This window comes from Thamnophis elegans, chromosome 9 (assembly GCF_009769535.1).
Source record: "Thamnophis elegans isolate rThaEle1 chromosome 9, rThaEle1.pri, whole genome shotgun sequence".
Lineage (NCBI taxonomy): Eukaryota > Metazoa > Chordata > Lepidosauria > Squamata > Colubridae > Thamnophis > Thamnophis elegans.
This window is the reverse complement of record NC_045549.1, coordinates 55,678,165-55,703,420: the sequence shown is the minus strand read 5'-3', so window position 1 is coordinate 55,703,420 and position 25,256 is coordinate 55,678,165. Positions and strand designations below refer to the sequence as shown.

The following is a 25,256-nucleotide window of genomic DNA, read 5'->3' as shown; positions in this document are numbered from 1 at the left end:
GGCAACAACGAATCTGAATACAGATGGGAAGTTGAACAACTAGCCTTGGGGTGGAACCAGAACAATCTTGAATTAAGCACATTCAAAACCACAGAAATGATGGTATACTTTTAGGAGAAACCCTCCTATACTAACACCTCTTATAATACTAGAAAACACAGTATCAACAGTAGAGACCTTCAAGTTTCTAGGTTCCATCATATCTCAAGACTTAAAATGGACACCTAACATTAAAAACATCATAAAAAAGCACAACAAAGAATGTTCTTCCTGCGCCAACTCAAAAAGTTCAGACTGCCCAAGGAGCTGTTGATATAGTTCTACAGGGGAATTATTGAGTCTGTCATCTGTATAACTGTCTGGTTTGGCTTTACAACCAAACAAGACGGACACAGACTTCAATGGATAATTAGAACTGCAGAAAAAACAATTGTTACCAACCTGCTTTCCATTGAGGACCTGTATACTGCACGAGTCAAAAAGAGGGTTGTGAAAATATCTACAGACCCCTCACATCCTGGACATAAATTGTTTCGACTTCTACCCTCAAAACAACACTACAGGGCAATGCATACCAGAACAACTAGACACAAGGACAGCTTTTCCTCAAATGCCATCACTCTGCTAAACAACTAATTCCCACAACACTGCCAAACTATTTACTAAGACTGCATTACTATTATTCTCATCCATCTTATTACCTATCTTGTTTCTACTTATGACTATAATCTTGTTGCTGTATCTTTACAATTTACCATATTTTTCAGAATATGACACACTTTCTCCCCCCCACCCCTAAAAGCCTTTTCAGTAGCAGCTCCGACCCTCTGGAACGATCTCCCCGTGGAGATTCGTACCCTCACCACCCTTCAGACCTTCCGCACAGCCCTCAAGATCTGGCTATCCCACCAGGCCTGGGGGTAAAGACCATAATCTGCCCCCACCCGAATGTTGAATGAATGTTGCTTGATTTTAATCATATATTGTGTTTTTATGTTATTGTATGTCTTCCCCTCCCATACAAGTTGTTAGCCGCCCTGAGTCCCCTCAGGGAAAAGGGCGGCCTATAAATAAACGCAACTAAACTAAACTAAACTAAAAGAGGGTGAAAATTTGGGTGCACCTTATATACCTAATGTAGCCCCGCCCAGCCTTCTGCCTCTGCACATCATCATTTAGACCTGTTCCAGGCTGCAGGGATTGCAATTGCCCCCCCACCCCACCCCCGTGACGGCTTGCATCTTTGGCCTCTGCGCCTTGTGTTTTCACCTCTGAATGCTCCATTTGAGACCCATTCAAGGCTGAGGAGATTGCCAGAGCACATTGCCGGCGATCACCGCCAATTGCCACCTCTGCACACCCCATTTTTGGCCTCTGCACATCGCATTTTCAGGCAGCGATCAGCAGCGATGTGCTTTAGCAATCTCCGCAGCTTATGCACTGAAGACAAATTCCTTATGAGTTTGCAAAAATTAACAATCCTTCTTCATTACTTAATAAATTACATAACAGGTGCTGAAAATTTCTTAATCAATAAAATGCACTAGCAGCATTTATAAATTAAAATGTTAAGGTTGTATTGGGCATAATATTTTCTTTCTATTTTTTAAGCTTGATTTTATTAAACTTGCCTATTCACCATGACAACCTAACAAGATTTCCTTTTTATTAAAAGTACTGTATAATCACATTTAATCACAATCTAAACTGTATTTACTTGGGTTTCCCCCAAAATAAGACTGGGTCTTATTTTCTTTTGGGCCCAAAAATAAGCACTAAGGTTTATTTTCGGGAATGTCTTATTTTTTCCCATGTACAGGAAGCCCATTTCTTGTGCTTGCTCGCGTGCACATGGTGCCCTAGTGCTGCTGCCATGAGGCAGGGGGATGTAGCTGTCTCACGCGTCCCACACCAGCTTATCTCAGGGCCCCTGCAGCCAGGCTACCCATGCCCCGATACCTGCCTCACCTTGCAGAGGTGGCTACAGCAGCCCCATCCAGAAAGACCCTGTGTGACCACCAGCCCACTTCTTCTGCTTGCTCGTGGCCACAACGGAGTAGGAGGCTGAGCAATACACCAGTGCTGTGACTAGGTGAGGCGTGGAGCTGCTCTACATGCCATGCACTGGCTTATCTCAGGGGCCCTGCAGCCAGGCCATCTACACCCCAACACATGCCTCGCCTTGCAGTCATGACATCAACACCAGCACACACTCCGCCTCCTGCTTCATTGAAGTTGCGAGCAAGCGGAAGTGGGCCTGCAGCCAAGTGGGCTCCTGCTGCACATGGCTGTTGATGCTGCTGCCATGCGGCAGTTGTTGGGGCATGGATGGCCTGGCTGCGGAGGCCCTGAGGCAAGCCAGTAAGAGGTGCATGAGGTGGTTCCACGCCGCCCCCCCCCCACCGGCCTTGTAGCCACAACCAGATGGAGTGGGTGGCCGGCTGGTTGCACAGGTTCTTAAGTAGGACTTATTTGGGGCGGGGGGGGGGCTTATATTATGTGCACACATAAAAAACATCTAGGTCTTTTCGCAATAGGTCTTATTTTTGGGACAATAATGCAGTGTTCAGTAATAAACTGCATTAGTCCCCTATAATACCCCAAATTTCTTCCTTCAGAGTGAATCTGCTATAGCAGTTTTCATTTCAGCAATAAATATGAAAAATCAAACTTCTGAAAAACCAGAACTACACAGAGCAACAATGTCTTGTTTTATTTTCATTTGTGACTGGGCAAGCTACTGCCAAAAAAGATAAAGGTAAGCTTTTCTAACCCATAATTTGGTTGGAAATTTTGCTAAGGATGTGAATACTGTAATTTAAACTAAGGCTAAAACATTAAGTCTCATTTAAAGAGCACTATTATGAACCATTCATTACAGCAGGGATAATACTGGCCAGATTATATATGTTAGAATTGAATATAACTCTAAACAACTCATTCCTAGGAAATTTAGCCAACTTCATAAGTATTCAGTATTTATTATGACATGTGTTTAAAATATTCTGAATACTGAAAATTACCGTGCAAATGTGTTAATATTCAAATGTTACTAATAATCACTTTTACAATATTTTATTATTTCCTGATAAAGTGGTGAGCATAGAGTATATGTTTGTCATATAGATGACTGAGATTTGATTTCTTGATGAGAAGCTAAAGGGAGTTCAGTGATAATGCCTAGGGCAGTTCATAGATAAGAGCCTAGGTTTGAACTCTGTTTCTTCAGTGAGATGCTGTTTAATTTTAATAATCAACTCATATGAACTTTAGTAATCAACCTACAATCATAATGAAGACTGCCCATTATGGTTGCAGATGGTGATGGCCTTTAAGCAAGATGGCCTTGTTTTACAACTCCCACCCTGTTCTCCCAGAAGGTGCTCAATTTATGGGTCATTAAACAAAGCATCATCTTTAGAGATGGGAAAAGAGCTGGGAGGCCTAGGCTTTTCTGCCCTGGGACTCCCAAGGCTTCTGCCATCCTGTCATACCCATGCTTCCCTCCCTGCTTCTTGGGATACTCCCCAACCAATCACCCATTGGGCAGGTACTTTTTGAAGATCTCCAGCGGTTTCCTTAGTGCTGTGCAGACCACTTTAGGGAAGCAAAATAGAGTGGTTCATTTCTAGGGCACATGACGGCTTCCCGGAAGCAGCTGCCATTTCAGTGCGATGCGAGGAAATGTGGGAATGCTGAAAATGGTGGCCTCTTCCGGGAGACAGCCATAAAGTCCAGATAAAAGTGGCTTGCCCTCCTTCTCCAACATAGCTTTATAAGACATTGGTAAGATGACACTTGGAATATTGCAAGTTTTGGTCACCAAAATAAAAAAAAGGATGAGACTCAGGAAAGGATGCTATTTGGTTTTGATCTGCCTCACTCTGTTTGAACAAAATTGAACAAAGTAGATGTGATACTAGAAAAACTGCCTCTGCTCTGTATGGATGGAAAGAGGATGGAAGGAGTCTGCTTAACTATGAAACATATTGTGAAAGATTGCCCGCAACATGCATTCTCTGGTTCCCTAAAAAAACTGCACAAAGCAATGCCAAAGTCGATCACCTGGACATTTGAATTAGACATCCAGATGAAGCCACTGCCATATTCCCATAAAAGTTTTGTACATAATTATATGGATTGCATATATATATATATATATGTATGTGTGTGTGTGTGTGTGTGTGTGTGTGTATATATATATATATATATATTTACTTCTCTTCTGTCATGTTCTCATCATATGCTAAATAAATAATAATAAATGATTCAATTTGCTAAAAAATCTGTTCTTTGATTAACTTTTAATTTTTTTCTATTCATCTATGCAATCCAAAGTAAAAGGATTTTAGGATAAAGTGTGTTTGTGTGTGTATTCACATTAATTCAACACTAAAGAAACTTAAGATTCTTTCACCTCAACATATGATATAGGAAATATTCCAATTCTGTCAGCCAACATTCCTTCAGCCCAATTTTCATCTACTCGGCGAATCACAGTAAGAGTATCATCCTGGATGTAAAGAAGAAAATAAAAGGTAGGAAAGTTTCCAAGTTCTAATTAAACATTTTTCCCCTGGCATTCAGACTAGAGAGATTTTTAAAAAGTCAAAAAGTAAACTTGCATATTCGCAGATGAAAATTTCTTTCAATAGTATGCTCCTATTATTAAGAATTTGAAAAGCATTCCAGGAGCTAATCATCAAATGAAATAATTGCTGAGAAACAGCAACTCAACTGCCTTTTTTCAGCATTAGAGTACAGATCTCAATATATCTGAATTCTATGTTATGTATTCTTAGTTCTTTTTATGCACATCTACAACACTTAGATACCAATTGTTCAATGTATGTACATGCAATATTTTTAGGGCTTAATGAACTAGGAAATGTCAATGATAAAGACACTAAGAAAACTTCGAACACAGAACAGGGATATTTTGGCTTTTAAGACATTGCTAGCTTTCATATCTCAGCATCATTTATCATTGGTTTTACTGTATGGGGCTCCTGAGAGTATTTTGTTTAAATTATATTTGGAGGATCACAAAATAAATAAATCAGAAGCCTACCTGGCCCAACACAATATTGATTCTAAAAGGCTCCTGGTATAAGTATGCCTGGACAATGAAAAAATTCTAGCAAGCAAACTAACAGTTTCCTAAACAAAATATACTGCACACAGCAAAGGACATACTGTAAGTATTTATTTACATATTTCACAAAAAAACGTATCACAAATTCTTGTACGTACAGCAGAGTGTTAATCTTGGAAATGGAAAATGAGGTTCAAATACTATTTCTCCAAGATAATTTAAAGTTATATTTTAAATTTAAAATAAATATAACTTTGATTTTCTTCAGAAAAAAGTTAATAGTAAGATGAAAAATTATAACAACATTTGATAGATGGTAATTTTGTAGACTAACAAGTATTTCAACATTGCTGAGACTATGAAAATATAACTATAAAATTTTACCTTTGAAAAGGGTAAACAATCCTTGTCAGCTTCCTTGTCCTTAACTTCAAAGTCATAAAGTGCTTTGCACTGAGGTGGAGGTTGAGGTAATGGTTTAATTATCTGGACAAAATTGGTAGGAAAAAATCCATGGATACCATTAACTTCTCCATGATACCAATTTTCATCAACTTGCCGACGTAATATGATGATGTCACCTTTGTTGAATTTAAGATCTCCAGGCTCTTTTCCCTCATAGTTGTATAATGCTTTGGCACAAGGTAACTGAGGTACCCCCTACAGAAACAAATCAAGTACATTTTAGTCACAAAATGTAAATAACCTATCCACATCTAAACAGAGGCAAACCAATTAATAAGGCTAAACCATAGGTCATGTATAGGAATGCTTGAACAATACATATTGTGATAATTATAGTTTTAATTTAGCTATCAATAGTTATAATTTTCCCACCAACTATTCTTTAAAAAAAATACACAAGTATATTATCTAAATCAGGGAACCTCAAACCACGGCTTGCGGGCCAGGTCCGGCCCACTGACACAATTTATCCGGTCCGCTCAGTGGTGGAATTCAGCCCCGCACCTGTCACTCCTCGCATGGCTGGGTTTTCCCGGCTGACGGGGGCCTTGGAAAGAGGTGCCTCATCTGCCACCACTGCCAGAGGGAATGGGGGGTGGCCAGGGACTCCACAGCTGACGCTCCAAGAAATAGGCATGGCGGCAGTGGCACTCGCATCAGCAGCAGGCAGAGGGGCGGGGGTGGGTGAAGCACGTGATGCGGATCACACACCTGCTCCATCCCATGTGGCTGGGACAAGGCATGTGGTTGCCCAACACATCCAGCCTGCAGAACCTCATTCCTCTCCCCTGTGCCTCTGCCTTCAGCTACTGCTCCCACTGTGGGCAAAGACAAGGTGAGTAGGGTGTGGGACAACTGCTGCCTACTCCCTCCCATCTCTTTTGGCTTGGGGTTGGAGATCATGTCATCACTGGTCATCTCCTTGGCCCCCTCGCGGATCTTGCCCTTGGCTGCGCGTGAAGTGTGTTCCCCTCATACACCTGACTGCAGTGGTGGGTGCATGAGAGGGGTGCTTTGCCAGCAAGCCCTGCAGGAAATGGGGGAAAGTGTGGCACTTGCCCACTTGTGCAGAAGGAAGCCTGACTATTCACGAGCCATGCCTTCCCGGAATTTGGCTGCAACCCTCCCTCTCCAGTGGCAGAGACACCGCCCACTCCCTAGTTGGCTTGCTTCTCACCAGCCCTACTTTGCCAACAGACACACAAGCTCCGAACAGTGATGCGGAGGGGGTGGGGGTTGCAAGGCAGAAGGCTGCCTTCAGTCCAGGGAAGGGACCTCAGGAGGAACTGTGTCACTCAGTCAGCGCCCCCAAAGCGCTGTGGAGCTCACGCAGGTCCATTAGGCCAGTGCTATCATGGAGGAAAAGCAGCCAGCTAGAAAGGCTGAGTAGAGGTGGTAAAAGTACGCCTATTCCAGCAGGCAGAAGGCGGCCATCGGCGCTGTGACTGCCCAAGCCCAGCCAGGATTGTGTTCCATCCCCTCCCCCCGCATCTCTGCTGGGCCTGGGCTTTTCTGATCTGGCTTTCCACACTTACAGTGGCTGCAGCCTAATGGACCTGCGCAAGCTGCTGAGAGCCTCGGTACTGTGCTAGGAGAATGCACCTTTCTAACTGGCCTATTCTCCTCCTTTGGGCTGTGCGGGTCTGCCGAGTGGCGGCAGCATTATTTCATTTTATGAGACTAAATCTTAACATTTATTTCTTTTAGATATTTATATGAATGACACCATAGTAATCATATATTACTGGTGCTGTTTGTACAAGAAAGCAGTGATGAAAGTGTTCACTACTTTCAAGCATATACATCCTTCATACCTAAGGGGAAAAGGCAGTCATAATAGTACAACCAATACTTTTTTACAGTTATATGATATAAAAGTATTAGAAAAAGGATGAGGCTTCAACTATGATGTTGCTGCTGTTATTTTACTTGTTTTAATACTTATATGGATATTGGTAGGCCAACACTAAAAATAATCACTCAATAATCAAAAATGAGAAGAAAAAGCATGAATTAAATTTCTCAATTTCAAAGAAACTAGTCTGAGCCTACCTATGAAGACATATAACAATTAACTTCTGTAAAAGATTCTTTTTGGTTATATACCATTTGAGAAGTTAGACTTTAAAAGGCTATACATTATTTTTTTCTGAAAGAAGTATTGCAACATGTGATGTGAACATGGTCCCATTTTACACATTTACTATGAACAATAATTTAATATCAGCTAAACATATCCTTTGTTTACATCACTTAATCATAATATAATAAAAATGAAATAGCACTTTCTGTTTGCAAATATAGGAATAAATTATTAGTGTTCCAGAACAGATTCCAAATAGTGAAATAGTCAGCACTATTTATTTTTCTCTAAAGAATTTGAAAAAGTTGGATCCTTTAATTATTTGCACAGAATGCTAAAACACTTTAAAACACTTGAGTTTTTTAGAAATACATAGCATTTATATAAACAGGATACAGGTAAATGGATGTTTCTTAGGCTTCTCCAACATGTTGTCAGGAGAATCCTGGAAGTTGAAGACCGCACATATTAAAGTTGCCAAAGCTGAGAAACATTGGTTAAATCAACTACTTTTGATTCTTAGAACTGCTATTTTAAAGCATATATGTATGTATGTATGTATGTATGTATGTATGTGTATATATACACATACATACATACATACACACACACACACACATAACAAAGAAAAATACCTCTGTCCTTTGTGGGCAATCTTGAATACTTGTAGAAGGCTCAAGAGCATAAATAAATGTCTTTAACATGAGTCTTTCTGAAAGACTCACAACTTAAATACAAGGCAGGTAAAAAGTAAAATACATCCAAATATAATATTAAAAAAACATTTTTAAATGTCATATTTATCAGGTTTTGCCTGGCACTGGAATTACATTGTTTAGACAAATTACAATGAAATAAAGATAGACAAATTACATCAGGTGTTTATCTATATTACATTAGATTACAATTCCCATACCCCTGATCCAACTCACGCTAGTGGGAATTTAAGGGAGTTGTAATCCAACACCTCACATTGCTTACCTCTACACTATAATATTAAAAGGATCTTACAGCTTTTGAATCTTTTCCTTTTCTTAGCAACTAGTTGCATCTCTGTGGGGAGCCAATCTCTACAAGAATGTAATAGTCTTATGTTCTAAGTATGGGAAAGTCAAGGAACTAAACAAAAATACTTTAAATACTTGAGTGCTTTTAAGTCTTTGTTCACTCCTTATATTATTTGAACTATTTTTCAGTCTAACTACAATGCATTCTTCAAAACTGATGAAGCACTTAATCACTGCACAGCAAATTCAAACTATACCCAGAGGCATTGCATATGCAAATATTACTGGATGGGAGATAAACCTTTTTAAGGAATCTAATCTGACCTGCGACTAAGCAAAAATAAATTTATACAAATCATCTTATGAAATTATATTTTCAATTAATTTCTGAATAAAGTTGAAATAAATAACTACTTTGATACATTCAGGGATATGAATTGCCATGAAATTAAGTCAGGCCTCAGTATAAGAATATAAGTATTGACTATTCATACTGAATGGAACTGAAAACATTTAAATCCTTAAATGGAACTATATAACTTTAATGGAATGGTTCGAATATAAGTTTTTTTTTTCTAAATTTAAAAGAATAAGTGGATATATATGAAAAACTAACTAACATTCTTTGTTATCTAGAACAAGAAAAAGGGAGAAATTTTGTTGCTCTTGCATTCTAAGTATCTCTGTTGTGTGACAGTAAATTTAAAGACTTTGTTGGCTGATTGGATTCCTCAACTGTTCTAGAGAAAAATCTGAAATGTCTTTAGTCACCAGGAATTGAAAGGCAGGAATCTAACAAACATATATTTTTAGTTTAAACAATTAAAGCCAAGAAAAAAAAACTGCAGTTAGCAGTTTGGCTAGTTGGCAAGGTATAATATTAGGAACTGAAGTTTTGCACAAATACCATTTGAAAGCATACATTTTAATTTTAATTGTATTTATATGGAAAACATTGGGGTTAGGAAAAAAAGTAGTCTCCTTTCTGTCCTTAACTCCTAGTAGCTTCCCATAAAGTGGCAAAATGTTTTGAATTTCCAATTCTTCCTATAACCTTGATATTTCTTAGAGGTCTTCAATTTCAGGCCTAAATCTGTTTTGTTTCCAAAATTTGACAAATGTTTTAGAACAGTAGCCTAAAAAAAATAAGTGTGTACTCTCTCCCTCACCCATACATAAAAGGATTCATAGGTTCTTACCAAAGCATTCTAACATTCTTTTCATTATTAAGCTTAACTATAGCAGTTCACATATAACACTGGGGTTAAAAATTGAAATGCAAAAGGTGGAAGAACAGCTGTCCAAAGCATCCTCAGTTCAGGGAGAGAAAGCAGACAGAAGAAACAATGCATTCCTATGCTAAAGAAACAGCATTTTTTTTATCAACTACCAGTAAATGTTATTTAGGAAGGAATATATTGGTGATAATGTAATCCAGGGATATTAATCTAATACAGGCAATTGCTTATTCTGTAGGGGCAAATGACAAGGAATAAACATCATGCAAATGTCACAACTTAAATATTTGTGTCTGATTTTGGATTGTAAGTACCTAATGGCAGTATTTGCATGATGATATTGTGCATAAGTTGTCATTTTGGTATCATTTTGCTGTAGATACTACCTATAAATATTTTGGATTACAGCTTCCAACAGTCGCTGTAGCATTGAGTGCAAGATCTACAAAGCAAGATGAAACTACAACATTGCCAGGAGATAGTCACTTTTCAACAATATAGACAAGGAAATCAATTCCATCAATAAATAACCAATTCCATTATAAATATTTTCTAAAGTTTAACCAAAATGTGTTTCCTTTAATTTTTACTTTTAGATTCTGCCATTGTTTTCAGAAACAACAAAAAACTAGTGCAGTCAATGCTCCATGTGACACTCATATATTTAAATTTATGGTTAATTTTCTTTTCATTAAACTAAAATATTGCTGAATTTTTTTAGATGAGCCCTCTGAATGAATCATACCATAATTCTACTTTCCTTGGATTGTCAAACATCCCCAAAATTTATATTTTTAGCACATTGGTCACTTACCCTAACAGGTGGACTTTGTGCTTGTACTCTCTGTTGCTGAACACTTTGAGAACTATTTAGGTCTTTTTGAATGCAATTAGCAGTGCTGGTTTGGCCCCTTAATAAATTTGAGCATGTCATTAAATTAGTCAATTTCTGAGGCCTTTGTTTGATGCCATCTAGTAGTCGAACAAGCAAAATATTATTAGGAAGGTCATCAACATTGCAGTCTACTAATGTTCTACATTCAGGACAACGAAGCTCATTGCGTGAGCTCACAATGCCCAAGAGACATCTTTTACAAAATGTATGTTGACAAGGCAAGACTTTTGCAGAAGCATCCAGACGTTCTAAACAGACAGGGCACTCCAACAGATCCAATAAGACCGACTCATCCATTTTATTTAGTTAACTGAGAAATAATTCCTATTTCTGAACGTGTTAAGCAATTCATGTTATATCCATGCCTTTTTCACTCTTCTTTCTGAAAATTGAGAAAGGAAAAAAAAAGATCAATACAAAAGAAAATGAAGAATAGCATTCCAACACAGTAAAAAAAATGTGTTTCTTTTGAGACAGCCTAACAAATCAATAACTTTAAAAACAAAAGTTTTTATAAATAAAAATACTTTAAGTGTTCTCGTCTAAAGTGCAGGCTTCATTGCTTTAATATTTATCTGGAGACATATTTTGGGAATAATTTCCATAATATTTTTCTTATATCAACTTTCTCTACAGCTTCTATAATGACAAAATCTTGGGATGTAAAAGGACAAATCTTATTAGTGCCTCCTTAACTGAAATAGCATCATTCGAAGGTATTGTTATGCCTTTCAACAGAGGAAGTCAGTATAATGGCCAAGATCACAATATCATTAATTTTCAAACTCTAAGTTTACACAGTCCACATTAATTACTGCTGCTAGCAATCTTCATTTCCATTCATATTTTCAAATATGGAATTTAAGACATTTTCCTTTCTATAACAAAAAGTAATATAAGCAGATATTTTTTTAAAAAACTGTAGACAATATCTGAAAATTCAATGTAAATAGGAAAGCAATTATGAAAAAGAAACGGCTGGCTTGATCATCAAAATTTGGTATTAAAACAAAAAGACATCTATTACTAGAAGCAACATACTATAGTTAACAATTATCTCTTAAAATTCACATTGAAAATTTAGGGAAGCTATCAAACTTCCACCCAAGAGAAAAAGATAGTTTTGCTCTTGGAGACATTATGTAATACTCCAATAGACATCAGCATGGGTTCTGGTGAGAATTCCAAGAGCAGTATTTAACAGAAATCTAAACACACTCAGCAAATGATTACTTTTTCATCAGTCTTGATAAAAAATAAATTATTGTCATTGGCAAGGCTACTTTAAATACATCCATTGTATAGATAGATATGCATTACTTAAATTATTTCGAGTTTTACATTGTAAAATTCATATATACACATGAGCCAATAACAGAAGGTTCCTAGCACAGGACAGTGGCAGCTAACATAGAGCAAGAGGATGATGCCCTAAGATTTTATGAGAAACATCAAATAGATACTTCACTAAGATACTTCACTAAGAGTTCACTCCAAGGCCAAATAATCTAGGGGAACATCTTTGAACTGCTTCCAATGCATATAGGAAAGATGTTAATATTTTATTTGGAGTGAAAACAAAACAACGACAGCAATAATGGAACCAAATGTAACAGGATAAAAAGCCGTGCTTCAGAAAACCTGGACAGTGTAAATTAAACATTATGGCTTCCCGTACGTGTCTAGCTTGCGTTATAGTGATGTGCTGCTCAGTATACGACAGAGATCGTATCCCCATAAGCAAAAGGCGAGACAAGAAGACCCTGCCTTTTCTCGGGAAATACACGCTTTGCCAGGAGATCGCTGGAGGGCTAATGCGGTCTCTACCGAGGTTTAGTGGCTATGTCTCGTTACCAAAGGTGGAGGACCCAAGGTTGGACTAGCTAATACAGACCTAGCCGCTGTGGAAAGAACTATCCCAGGGGAGCGTCCCCACGGCCATCGCGGAGCCTTACTGCGGCCCGACGCGAAACACCGCTGCCAGGTGCTAAGAGTCGGAAGACGCTATTTGCGCTCAACATGCCCTCCACTTCCCTTTCCCAGAACTTACCATCTCTGCGGCCGTTGGAGCGAGACGAAGAGTAGCCGCTTTCCCCTCAGCCTTCGCGTTTTCGCGCCTCTTTGTTCCCGCGAGGAGCCGCCGTCGCGCTCGCTCTCTCCACCCCAGTACAGAGGAGGCTCCTCTTTGCTTCTGTTCTTTCCGCTCCTCCCTATTTCCTTCCTTCCTTCCTAAAAGGGGGCTGAGGCGAGACCACCGCTCCGCCTCAAGGAAGGAGCCTGGCTCCGAGATGGAGGAGAGCGACCGCCAACAGGGCTCTCGGCGCTCAAGCAGTCCTGCCCACTTAGCTGCTACTTCCTGGAACTCCCTCTTCCTTCGGCGGGAGGAGCACGGAGCGCCTCTCGCACGCACGATTCCCGAGAGGGAGTCGACTGGAGGAGAGGAGAGTTCTTCCGAAGGAGTGCTGCTCCCTTTGGTAGACCAGCCGGCTCTCCCTTCCCTTAGAACAGTGTTTCCCAACCTTGGCTACTTGAAGATGTCTGGACTTCAACTCCCAGAATTCCCCAGCCAGCGAATGCTGGCTGGGGAATTCTGGGACTTGAAGTCCAGATATCTTCAAGTTGCCAAGATTGGGAAACACTGCCTTAGAACATCTTGGCTTCAATCGCTCCAGGCTAATGTCTGGCCCTGGATCCGGCCCATCTACTCGGCCACTCACGTCCTTCAGGCCCTCGGCTCTCCCTTCCTCCATCCCTCCTCGGTATAGGGTCTCTTTAGTTGAAAATACTAAGGAACCTTTAATCAGTTTTCTTGGAAAGGTTTCCCCACATTTCTGGCTCAGCATGGATCGGGCAAGCTGACAGAGTCTGGAGAGACTCCCAAGTGCACGGATCCAGGGAAGAAAAGACCTACCCCGCTTGCTTTGCTATGTAGAGCAGGTTCGGAAGATCGGGTGAAAAAACGGACGGATACACCAGTGCCAAGAAAGCTTCATATTACCACCAGTATTGTAAAAAAAAAAGGTGACCCTTAGTTAAAAAACAGGAGAGATTCCAATGTAGTAGTTTATTAAGAAAAGGATCGAACTGCTTTGTGTAAGGGACCAAAAGGTATGAAAGATGCATGAATGGCCATATCAATACAGTATGTTATAATCCTGTTCAGTAGATTGCAAGAGAAACAGAAATCTAAATTCTGCGATGGTGTTATATGTGGAACAATACTGTGAGGCTTCTAGCAAACTCCCTTTATTAACATATTTGCTATGCCTTCCATTGTGGTTGTGGAATGGTGATTCCACGGTGGGAGGCAGTAATGCAACAAATCAGCCCCTTGCCCCCCTCCCCCAACAGAGTGCCGCTGTGCTTTGTTTTTCCCACACTTTCTTGTGGCTTGATAGCACCTTTGCCACATCCCCACAATTGTTTGTTTTTAAATAATTAAAGGAAGAATAAGGAAAGGATGCTGGCTAGCTGACATTTTAGTGCTCCTCTTGGCCAGCTGGTGGGAGTGCTGGGCAGCTTAAGGAAGCAAAACTGAAAACATTTGCAGTATAACACACTGATACAAAGGGACTGGAAAATTGGGAAGTGACTGCTGGCCATATAGAAGAAACATTTGTTCAATGATGTGTATAAAATAATGGATTATTGCTCCCTCCCCTGTAAAAAAATCTTTCAAGGTAATTACCAGTTCTTTTCTTGAATTAAACATAGGGGATTAGAACAAGTGTTCAATAAGTCTTTTTCAACCCTGGCAATTTTCAGCTGTATGGACTCCCAGAATATGCTTATCAATAAAATTACAAAATATAGTTCCAACAAATCATGTTCGTAAAGAACTGTTTTTTATTTGTGAGTCTCTGCTCACCAATGAAATTTCAACGTTCCTTAATTCTATTCTCTCAAATTCAATGTTTTCCCTCATTTTTTAGTTTGAAATTTCTAGAAACCCTTTTAGATGTCAACTTGTGTTTCCTTTTTTTTCCTTTTGTTAAATATTTTTTCTGAATTTTCACTCTATTAGTATTAAGCATTGGTTACGACCAATTATATTTTCTTCATTGTGACAGACTTCTATTATCAGATGGATCCTTAAAACTCAATTTCTTATTTTAAATTATTCCCTTTTTTCCATCCTGTTTCTTACAGAATAACCCAAATTCAGTGTTATAGGTTTATGAAAAAATGATGTCTTGTAATGATTAAATTAAATCCATTTAGATCGCATTCTATAATTTGATATTAATGTTTTTTTACATAATTCCTAGCTGCTTTAAGTAACAATTTTAAATGCATATAAATGTTGATAAAAATGTTAACCAGATACATAACCACCTCTCTGAGGGTGACAATGATAGGACCTCATTCTTCAGAAGAGTGAAAAAGGCTACTGAACCATTTATTCTGAAAAAGAAAGTGATCCATAAGCAAACCCATTCAGAAGCAGTCTCCATGTGAAAACAAAAGTACTTATGTTATTTTCTTTAATAAGAGTGGTCAAAATAGCCATTTCAGCCACCTCAATCAATATCTGAAACCATTCACCCAGAGTAGGAATCCTTCCATTTTTGTGCATATAATAGTCTTGCTGCTGTCAGCATATATAATAACAAAGTTCCAATTTTTTTCTCCAAATCTTTTTCCATTAAGCCCAAAAAGAAAAGTTCTGGTTTTATTTTTATTTCTATTTTCAACATTTTCTGTATTAAAATAGGAAACATACTCCATATTTTTTTTTTGCTTTATCACATGTCCACCATAGATTGTAAAAAGTCCCCTCTTTACTTAATAATGACAAATCCTTTGATAAGATTGTCTTATCAAAGAAAAGAGAAATAATTCATAATGGGCTTCAAAAGTTAAGTCATACTCCAGATATCATCTTTAGCTGATTTCTACAATAATAGAACAATACAAAAAAAATAAGTAACATCTGAGGGTTAAACTGGGAAATTTACATTGACCATTACACAAAACTCTTTAGTATAACTGAAAGGCCAGGTTTTATGACCAGAGAGAAAATACACAATGGATTATGAATATCCAGTGGAACAGTTTCCTATTTTGCATACATGCTACTTTAGATCTTTCTTCATAAAACGTGATTTGCCATGTTGTGAATATGTGTTACTGGTGAGTGCAGAGAATGCTGTAAAGCACTATGGGGTAGTATATAAGTCTAAGTGCTATTGCTATTAATGTATCATAACATGTTATCCAAAGTAAATGTGACTCATACTCCTACATTAAAGATTTTATTATTAATACTTGCATATATATTCAGTTTATTATTTCCTTTTTAGTAACATTTGAGCCAGAAAATAGGTAATAGCATTGCCTGTACAGTAGTTACTTGGTCAGAGATTATGAATAATGAAATTTCTGTAAACAAAAAAAATCCAGCAGTACCAAGGACTCCACAGATATTAATTATGTAATTGACAACAGGCCACCTTATTGCCAAGAATATTATGGGAAGAATGCAAGCAAGAAATAACTGGAAAATATCCTTGAACTGCATTTGGAAATGGGATTGAGAACTTTCACATCACTCAGTAATGTTAAGGATCTCAAAGGACAAGAGCTTTCTATTTTCTGAGAAATAAGAATAACCATTTGTTCTAGATAAATCTTACCATACATTTGTACAAACGGAATAATTACCAACAAATTGCATATGCTTCTTCGATCAGATTCTCTTAGATTTATCCTTTTTGAGCTTAACTCTGAAAACAATGTAGTTAGTCATAGTCCTCAACGTATGACTATAATGCAGCCTGCCCATTACAGTCACAAGTTGTGATGGTCGTTAAGCAAGGCATTCATGAGATCATCTTGCTTAGGAGTCCAATCGCTGCTCTTTCTGTTGTAGTCATTAAGCAGCCACATGGATTGTTAAGTGAAGAATGTCTCGGGTGGATGAGCCTGGGAGGCCTAGCACAGGTTTAAACTCATAATTATTTTTGCTGCACCTCCCCAACTCCTATCTGATTTGCCCCGGACCTCCCCTACCTTGAGGCAACCCATGTTCAGCTTCCTGCACCAATAGGTCCCTGCAGGCCCTGGGCCTGTTTTCCCACCTGCTGAGACCCTGCAGGCTTTGCACCTGCTTCCCCCTCCACTGGGCTCTGCACCATCCTCCCTGTCCTCCATCATGATTCGATCCATTAATCTCCTTCAGCAAGCAATGGGTCTGCCACATGGTCTCCCTCTTCCGGGAAAGAGGGACACATAACTAAGGCAGGATATCAGCAGATAGCCAGAATCTGCAAAGACAGTCAGGAAAGCAAAGGCTCAGAATGAACAAAGACTTGCAACAAAAGTCAGATAATAAAAAACATTTATTCCAATATATAAATAACAAGAAAAAAGTCAAGGAAACAGTCAGTCCACTAAAGAGAGAAGATGGCAAAGAAGTAACAGGAAACAGAGAATTCAGAGCTGCTTAACTCATTCTTTACATCAGTCTTCATGCAAAAAGAAACTATAGCCCAACCTACTAGAAACAAAACTGTAAAAAACAGACTGGAAATAAAAGTTAAAATAAGCTATAAAATAGTAAGAGAACACCTATATGATCTTGATGAATACAAATCACCAGGACCTGATGGATTACATCCCAGAGTTTAAAGGAGTTGGCAGATGTCATCTTAGAACCACTGCACCATATCTTTTAAAAATACTGGAACACCAGGGAACTACCAGAGGACTGGAAAAGAGCTTATGTGCTTCCCATCTTCAAAAAAGGGGAAAAACATACCCAGGAAACTACAGACCAATCAGCCTAACATCAATACCCGGGAAGATAGTGGAAAGGTTAATAAAAAACAGATCTACCAACATCTAGAAATGAGTAAAGTAATAACTAGCAGCCTGCACGGGTTTGTTAAAAACAGATCATGCCAAACAAATCTTATCTCATTCTTCAACATAGTGACTAAATTAGTAGACCAGTGAAATACTGTGGACATAATATACTTAGACTTCAGCAATGCATTCGACAAAGTAGACCACAACCTACTTCTTCTTAAGCTAGAAGAAAGTGGGATAGATAGCTTCACCACCAGATGGATTCGCAACTGGCCGACAAACCGTACTCAATGGGTACTCCTTAATGAGTCTAAGTCTACATGGAGAGAGGTAAGCAGTGGGGTACCACAAGGTTCTGTCTTAGGCCCAGTACTCTTCAACATCTTCATAAATGACTTAGATAAGGGTATAGAAGGGGAACTTACCAAATTTGCAGATGATATTAAGCTGACAGGAATAGCTAACACCTAGAAGATAGGCTCAAGATCCAGATGGATCTTGACAGGTTTGAACACTGGGCCCAATGTAGAGAAAATTAAAGTCCTACACTTAGGTAAGAAAAACCAAAAGTACATATATAAATTGGGTGAAACCAGGCTTAATAGCAGTTATTGTGAGAGGGATCTTAGAGTCTTAGTGGACAACCAATTAAATATGAGCCAGCAGCGGCAGCCAAAAAAGCCAATGCAATGCTAAATTGCATTAACAGAGGGATACCATCAAGATAAAGTGAGGTACTAATAGCACTCTAAAGCCTTAGTAAGACCACACCTAGAATACTGTATCCAGTTTTGGTCACCACACTATAAAAAAGATGTTGAGACTCTAGAAAAAGGGCAGAGGAGAGCAACCAGGATTACTAGTGGACTAGATACTAAAACATGAAGAACAGTTACAGGAATTGGGCATGGCTAGCCTAGTGAAGAGAAACAGCAGGGGAGACATGATAACAGTGTTCCAATATCTAAGGGGCTGCCCCAGAGAGGAAGTGGTCAAGCTATTTTATAAAATACCTGAATGCCAGACAAGGAATAATGGATGGAAACTGGCCAAGGAGAGATTCAACCTAGACATAAGGAGGAACTTTCTAACAGTGAGAACAATCAACCAATGGAACAGCTTGCTTTCAGAAGTTGTGGGAGCTTCATAACTTGAGACTTTCAAGAAGAGATTGGACTGCCATTTGTCAGAAATGGAGTGGAGATCAAGGACACACCATCCCGCAACATTGATGAGAAAATCAGCAGAGGGCCCAGGGGAAAGCAACACTAACAATAATCCCTGATAAGCGGCCCAGTCACACTGGTGACAGTCCTCATGAAACTAATAATCCAATCCTTGGGATGTAAAGCCAATCTACCCACCCTTCTGGACTCGAGTTGTACCAGATGTTCGATCAACCCTGCCCTAGGATCAGATCTAAGCAATTCAAGGTCCCAGTGGCATTTTGTCAGCTGGTCAGGTCCATGGCGGGAGACATCCTGGCCACATTTGTCACCGAGTTGGTAGAAATGGGGATGGGGGGGCTAACTAGAGCCCCCAGAATGGAAAGACCCCTAGTTTTACCGATGGCCTGGCTCAAGAAGTGGAACCCTTATGTGAACTGGAAAAGGAGACTGTTGAAAATCTGGTAGACTAGCCCATCAGGGGCCCTGGCAAATGAGCAGTGAAACCAAAGTATTAAGTGGTGACATTGGCTATTGGCATGTGAACAAGGGAAAACTCCTTCCCTCATTCCCAAAGAATATAAGTGTCAGCTCCAGCCAGCTCAGAGGCCTGGAGTTGCCATTCAGGGGAGAAGACTGGGCCAGCTGCCAAGACTCACTGCCCCACCTACACAAGCTGAAGAAGCTCCTGCTAACAATCCATGATTAATTGCCAGGTGGTTTCGCTCTGGGTCACACGGTGATGGGTGTGTGCACGCATGGGGTGCAGCTTATCTTAATTACCAATGTAGCTATAAAAGGTGGTGGGAAGCACAGGGTGGCAGCTCTGACAATTTATTCATTGCCTTAGTCCTTTGTTGGTCAGTTTGTGCTGAAGGAAGAATACAAACTGCATTTATAAACCGTTTTTATGTTTGGCTGGTTTCATTAACCCTTCGGAACCTGACAATAAGGACTTAAGGAATGTGTTCAGTGAGAGGGAATTAGATGAGCTCCCATCCCACCAGCCATCAGACTGGTGTTTAGAAATACTGCTGGGGGCTAAACTACCTAAGCCCAAACTTTGTTTGATGGTCCCAAGAGAATTGGAGGAAGTGCACACTTTTATAGACAAAATCTTCAAACATGGATTCATCCAATTGACACTCCCCCGGGTAGCTGCCCCGTTTTTGTTTCAGGAACAATAAAGATGGATCCTTTCATTTGTGTGTGGACTATAGAGAGTTAAACGCCATGTGATTGAGAATGTTTACTCTACAGCCTCAAAGGCACCCATGTTAGCCCATGGCAAAGGGGCAAATCTTTAGCAAACTGGACTTATGGGAAGCATGTTACCGTGTTAGGATAAAGGAAAGGAATTAATGGAAAATGGCTTTTAACTGCCACTTGGTATGCTTTCAGTTTAGAATTCCCCCCTTTGGCCTACAAGGTAACCTTGCTGTTTTCCTGCAGCTGATAAAGAGGTGCTGCATGAGCACCTCTACAAAAGGGTACTTGTGTACTTAGATGACATATTAATCTACACCGAGATAATGCGGAGCATGAAAAACTAGTGAGAGCTGTGCTGAAAAAACTATGAGCTGCCCAACTTTATGCCAAACTCTCAAAGTGTGAATTTCATCAGGAAAAAATAGACTAGTTACACTATTGCATCTCTCAAGAGGGAATAGAGATGGATCCTAAGAAAGTCCAAGCTGTATTAGACTGAGCTCCACCACACACCTGGAAGCAGCTATAAAGCTTCCTGGGTTTCACTAACTTTTCCAGGCAGTTTATCTTGTCCTTTGCCAATATTGCATTTCTCATCACTAACCTCCGAAAAACACAAGGGGGAGAGCAGCCTAAATCCAGTTAGATGCTCAGATGACAATCTTGAATACCTTTTTCCAACATCAAGCGATGTTATAAAAACTCAAGCGCCTGTTTGCAGCTGAACCGGTGCTGAAGAACAGATCCCACTGCCCCATTCATCATTCAAGCAGATGTTATATAACATTAGGTGCAGTACCCCTTCAACCATGTGTTAATATCTCAAAAAAACTGTCAGAGACTGAGTGTAGGTGGACGGTCTGGGAAAAAGAGGATTATGCAATGTGCTGGGCATTTCTAATTTGGAGACATTTCCTGGAGGGGAGTAAAATACCCTTTGATGTGAACTGACCTTAGGAATCTAGAGGCCTCCTGGAGGCTATCAACAAACAACTCCGGTGGGCACAGTATTTTAATCACTTTGATTTTACTCTGCCCTCAGGAGGGGGCTTCCTTGTAGATGCTCTATCCCAGATGCCTCAATATAAAGCAGCAAACCAGAAGTAATCAGACCTATAATCCCATCTTGACAGCTCGCAGCCCCAGTAACCACTTGAGCTCAAGAGAAAATGTAATGCCAACTAGGTAGCAATGTAGCCGCAGCCCTCAGAACTGTACTAGAATCTGAGAAGTGGTTTCAAACCCATAAGGACAAATGCTCTATGCAGGATGGGCTGGCTTGGGTAGGTGGTAAACTATGTATCTAAGAGCCAAAGACTGGTGGTCCTAGGGAAAATCCATGGCTCCAAAACTGCAGGACATTTTGAATTCTTAAGAACCTACACATAATTAAGAGATAATTCTGGTGGCTGTCCATAAAGAAAGACATTGAAAGCTATGTGGCTAGTTGCCCAGTGTGTGCATCAGTGAAGCAACACCAAGGGAAAACCCCAGGTCTCCTCCAGCCAGTGGCTGAGCCAAATGCATCATGGATGGAAATTTCCTTGGACTTCATAATGGAATCCCTGAGAGTTCGGGAAACATGGTAATTTGGCTAGTAACAGATCTATTCTCCAAGCAGGTGCAGAAGATCACCTCAGCATGCACACTGGCTAAATTATTTGTACAGCATGTCTATAGACTGCATGGAGTTCCACAATGCAGAATCTCAGATCACAGGGTGCAGTTCACCTCCAAGCTTTGTCAAGTTTTTAAAACTTTTAGGGACAGATCGGGGCTTACTTCTAATTATTATCCCCAAACTAATGGGGATATGTGAATGTATGAATTCTGTCCTCGAACAATACCTGAGTTGCTACATTAATTACCAATAAGATAATTGGACAGACCTCCTACCATTTGCTGAAGTGGCTTAAAACAATTCCATGCACAGCAGCACATTTTTCACTTTGTTTAAAGTAGCTACTGGTCAGGATTTTGCTTTCATGCCTGAACTGCCTCTAAGTGACCCACAAATTACTTCCCTAAAAGATTGGGTTTCCAAATTACGAAATACCTGGACTGTAGTAATGAAATAAGTTGAGACGAGAGATACATATAAACAGGGGGATAAAAAGTGCACAAAACCAAAAGACTTTATAATAAGCAACTGGGTCTACTTTCAACAAGATATTTGCAGTACAGGCAGCCACCCCAAAAGCTAGGACTCAAATATGTGGACCCATTTCCCAACAAACAAATCATAAATCCAGTAACAGTTGAACTGGACTTGCCAAAATCCCTTAGGTGAATCTATTTGGTATTTCATTGCAGCCTCCTCAAATCTGAATTTAGATCACCGCTGCGTCCCACAGTGCCTCAACCGCCTGAACCCCTCATGATCAAGGGTGAAAAACACTTTGAAATGAAAGATATTCTAGATTTCTGTAAGCATCAAAGGAAGATTCAGTATTTAATTGCATGGAAAGATTTTTCCCCTTCTGAAACCAAGTGGATTGACTGGTGCCATGTTAAAGTCACCAGACTCCTAAAATGCTTCCACAATCAGTATCCTGATAAACCTAAATAACCTTACTATTTAACTGTCTTGCATTTCTCTCTCCCTTTTATTGTTTTTTTTTTAAATTTCTGCAGGACTAATGTCTGTGTTCAGTGGGGTAGCAAGTCAGGTCCACCATCGCCAGCTGTGCCTCGCTGGGGCCCTGCCATTAAGGTAGGCGGGAAGAAGGGGGGTACTATTGTTGTTACTTCAAACATAGGAAATAGGGAAGGGGAAGGGACAATGAAAGAAGACCAGATAACCGCTAAACCAGCTTGTACCAGGATCTTCAAGGACATTTGTTTACCCTGAGAAAGGAATGTTACCACTTTGATACCTCAGTTTCCCAAAACATCTTACCGGCATTGCATTGATTGGCCGGAGGACTCGTGGGGGAGGGAGTAAGAAATGAAAATAATAGCTTTATATTTTGCATGGGAATACCAGATTCCGCATGACTTTACTACAACCAGTTCCTTTCAGTAAAAGGGTTTCTGTGTCAACCAAATGGAATCACGAGTCTTGCTTTCCTAAGACAACAGACTGGGGCAGGACTGACACTCCTTTCCAAAGATGATCACTTGGAAGTCAGTTGCCAAGCTCCTAAATTGCAATCACATGATTAGAAATGTTGTAAGAGCCACAATTATGAGGACTAGTCTTAAGTCTCCTCATTCAGTGTCACTATAATTTAGAACAATCACTGAACAAGTGGTCACTATATGTACAGCCAATGCAGTATAGCTAAAGTGATTAGCTGCTGTATGTTATTTGATCTAGTTTTGGCCTAGACATCAATAAAAAATAAATTTCTGAAGAAGATTGGTGTTCTTTCTTACTTTACTTATTTATTGAATTTATTTGCTGCCCATCTTCTAGCAAATTACTCTGGACGGCTTCCAGCATTAAATCATTAAAATCCCAAAATATAAATATCTTTAAAAGAATAAAAATAGAAATCTAATCAAGATAAAACATAGTTAAAAGATGGAGGAGGAAGGAAACAGGATGGGAATGGTGGTGGGATTACATTTAATTCAACAACCACGTACATTGTGATGTTCCCCCAATAGGGTCCCAAGCCATCTGGCAGATGTAAGATATAACATCTCACAAAGTAAGACGTTCTGAAGAACAGGAGCCACAGCAAAGAAGGCCCTTTGCCTGGATCATGTCAGCTGGAATTCCTTGGTGGAGGGGCCCTGCAGCATGCCTCCCCTGCCAGCGTGATTGAGGGAAGCCAATTCCAGTGGGACACTCTGCCTTACTTCTTATTTTTTATTACTCCTGGACTGGATTGGTATTACCACTATTCATTCCCAAACTGCTTGGTAATCCTGCTTAAAACTGAAAATAAATAATTCAGCTGAAATAAATATTTTACAATGATTGGCTGCTTTGCTTCCTTTGCATGCCTCGCAGTTTGGGCATAGGAAGTTTCCTTAACCAGCCCAGTGTCTCAGGTAAAATATTTGTAATATGAAATATTTGGGATTGAGATATTTGCAACACGACCATCAACCATTTTTTAAATCACTTTTCAAGAATGTCCAACAATAATTTGTTTCAGACTAAAAGGATTTTTAGGATTCCCTATTTATTGTTTTTTTAAATTCCTTCTATATGCTTCCACCAGCAGCGATTGGCTACTGCTGTCTAAGTTCTATAATGCAATACTAATCATGGCTAAGTTGGATCTCTTTATCTGTGTATAATTCCAAGGGAAGCTGGATAGTTCTAACCTGCAAAGGGAGATTATAGAGTATGAATTTTACAGAGAATGGCAGGCAGTAGTCCTAAAATGACTGTGATACATTAACACAATTTGGGCAAGGCAAAACTATGTACAAGCAGGATTTCCTCCAGGCTGACTAAGACCAAATTATTACATGCAGAATTTATATATTTTATTTTCCTTTGAAATATTTAAAATATAAATTTATGATCAGGGAAAATTAGGCAGCAAAATAATACATATATTCATAGTGTTCATTTGCAATCTAGACACATATCATTCCCTGCCCAAGGATTCAGCAACTGACAATAAAGATTGTATGAGTTGTTAAGATGCATGTAAATTGTTTAATGTTTTTTTTCCTTGTAAGTAGCAATAGCAATAGCAGTTAGACTTACATACCGCTTCATAGGGCTTTCAGCCCTCTCTAAGCGGTTTACAGAGTCAGCATATTGCCCCCAACAACAATCCAGGTCCTCATTTTACCCACCTCGGAAGGATGGAAGGCTGAGTCAACTCTGAGCCGGTGAAATTTGAACAGCCCAACTGCAGAACTGCAGTCAGCTGAAGTAGCCTGCAGTGCTGCATTTAACCACTGCGATATTTTTAAGAAGTATCAAATAAATTACCTTGGAGACAGTATATTTTTTTAAAAAGGTATATCTGTTTATGTAGTCAGTTAATTAGAAAGTCAATCTGTTTACCTTTGTAAAATCCACAGAAAACTAATAACATTCTAGTTTCAGGGTTCAGTGTCAAGTGTACTTAGTCCTCTATTTAAGTGAATGAGAATTTGTGTACACTACTTTCAAATGGAGAATAAGCTTTTTATTTATTTTGTGAGCCTCTTAAAACTGCAGGGAGAGAATATTCAATGGATGAAGAGAAAACAAAATACAATGCCTTTTAAATTTTCTATCATTTAGTTTAGAACGTTAATTTAAATCCAGCAAATTTTCTATTCTTGTAGATTTTGTTCATTTTCTATGGAGGGAACATTCCATAGAAAGCAAT

At 39.4% G+C, this 25,256-nt stretch overlaps 1 protein-coding gene across 3 annotated transcripts in view; it reads right to left on the bottom strand.

The window, feature by feature from the left end:
- The window catches only part of SH3RF1 (SH3 domain containing ring finger 1), a 42,208-nt gene extending 29,089 nt beyond the window's left edge, over positions 1-13,119 (bottom strand). For all 3 annotated transcript variants that reach the window (XM_032224260.1, XM_032224261.1, XM_032224262.1), the window contains exons 1-4: positions 12,834-13,119; positions 10,703-11,165; positions 5,480-5,755; positions 4,418-4,513 (exon numbers count right to left, since the gene is read on the bottom strand). In XM_032224260.1, coding sequence (XP_032080151.1) covers positions 4,418-4,513; positions 5,480-5,755; positions 10,703-11,080 — 750 coding nt within the window. In that variant the 5' untranslated portion in view covers positions 11,081-11,165; positions 12,834-13,119. The remainder of the gene's footprint in view (positions 1-4,417; positions 4,514-5,479; positions 5,756-10,702; positions 11,166-12,833) is intronic.
- Positions 13,120-25,256: the final 12,137 nt, after the last annotated feature.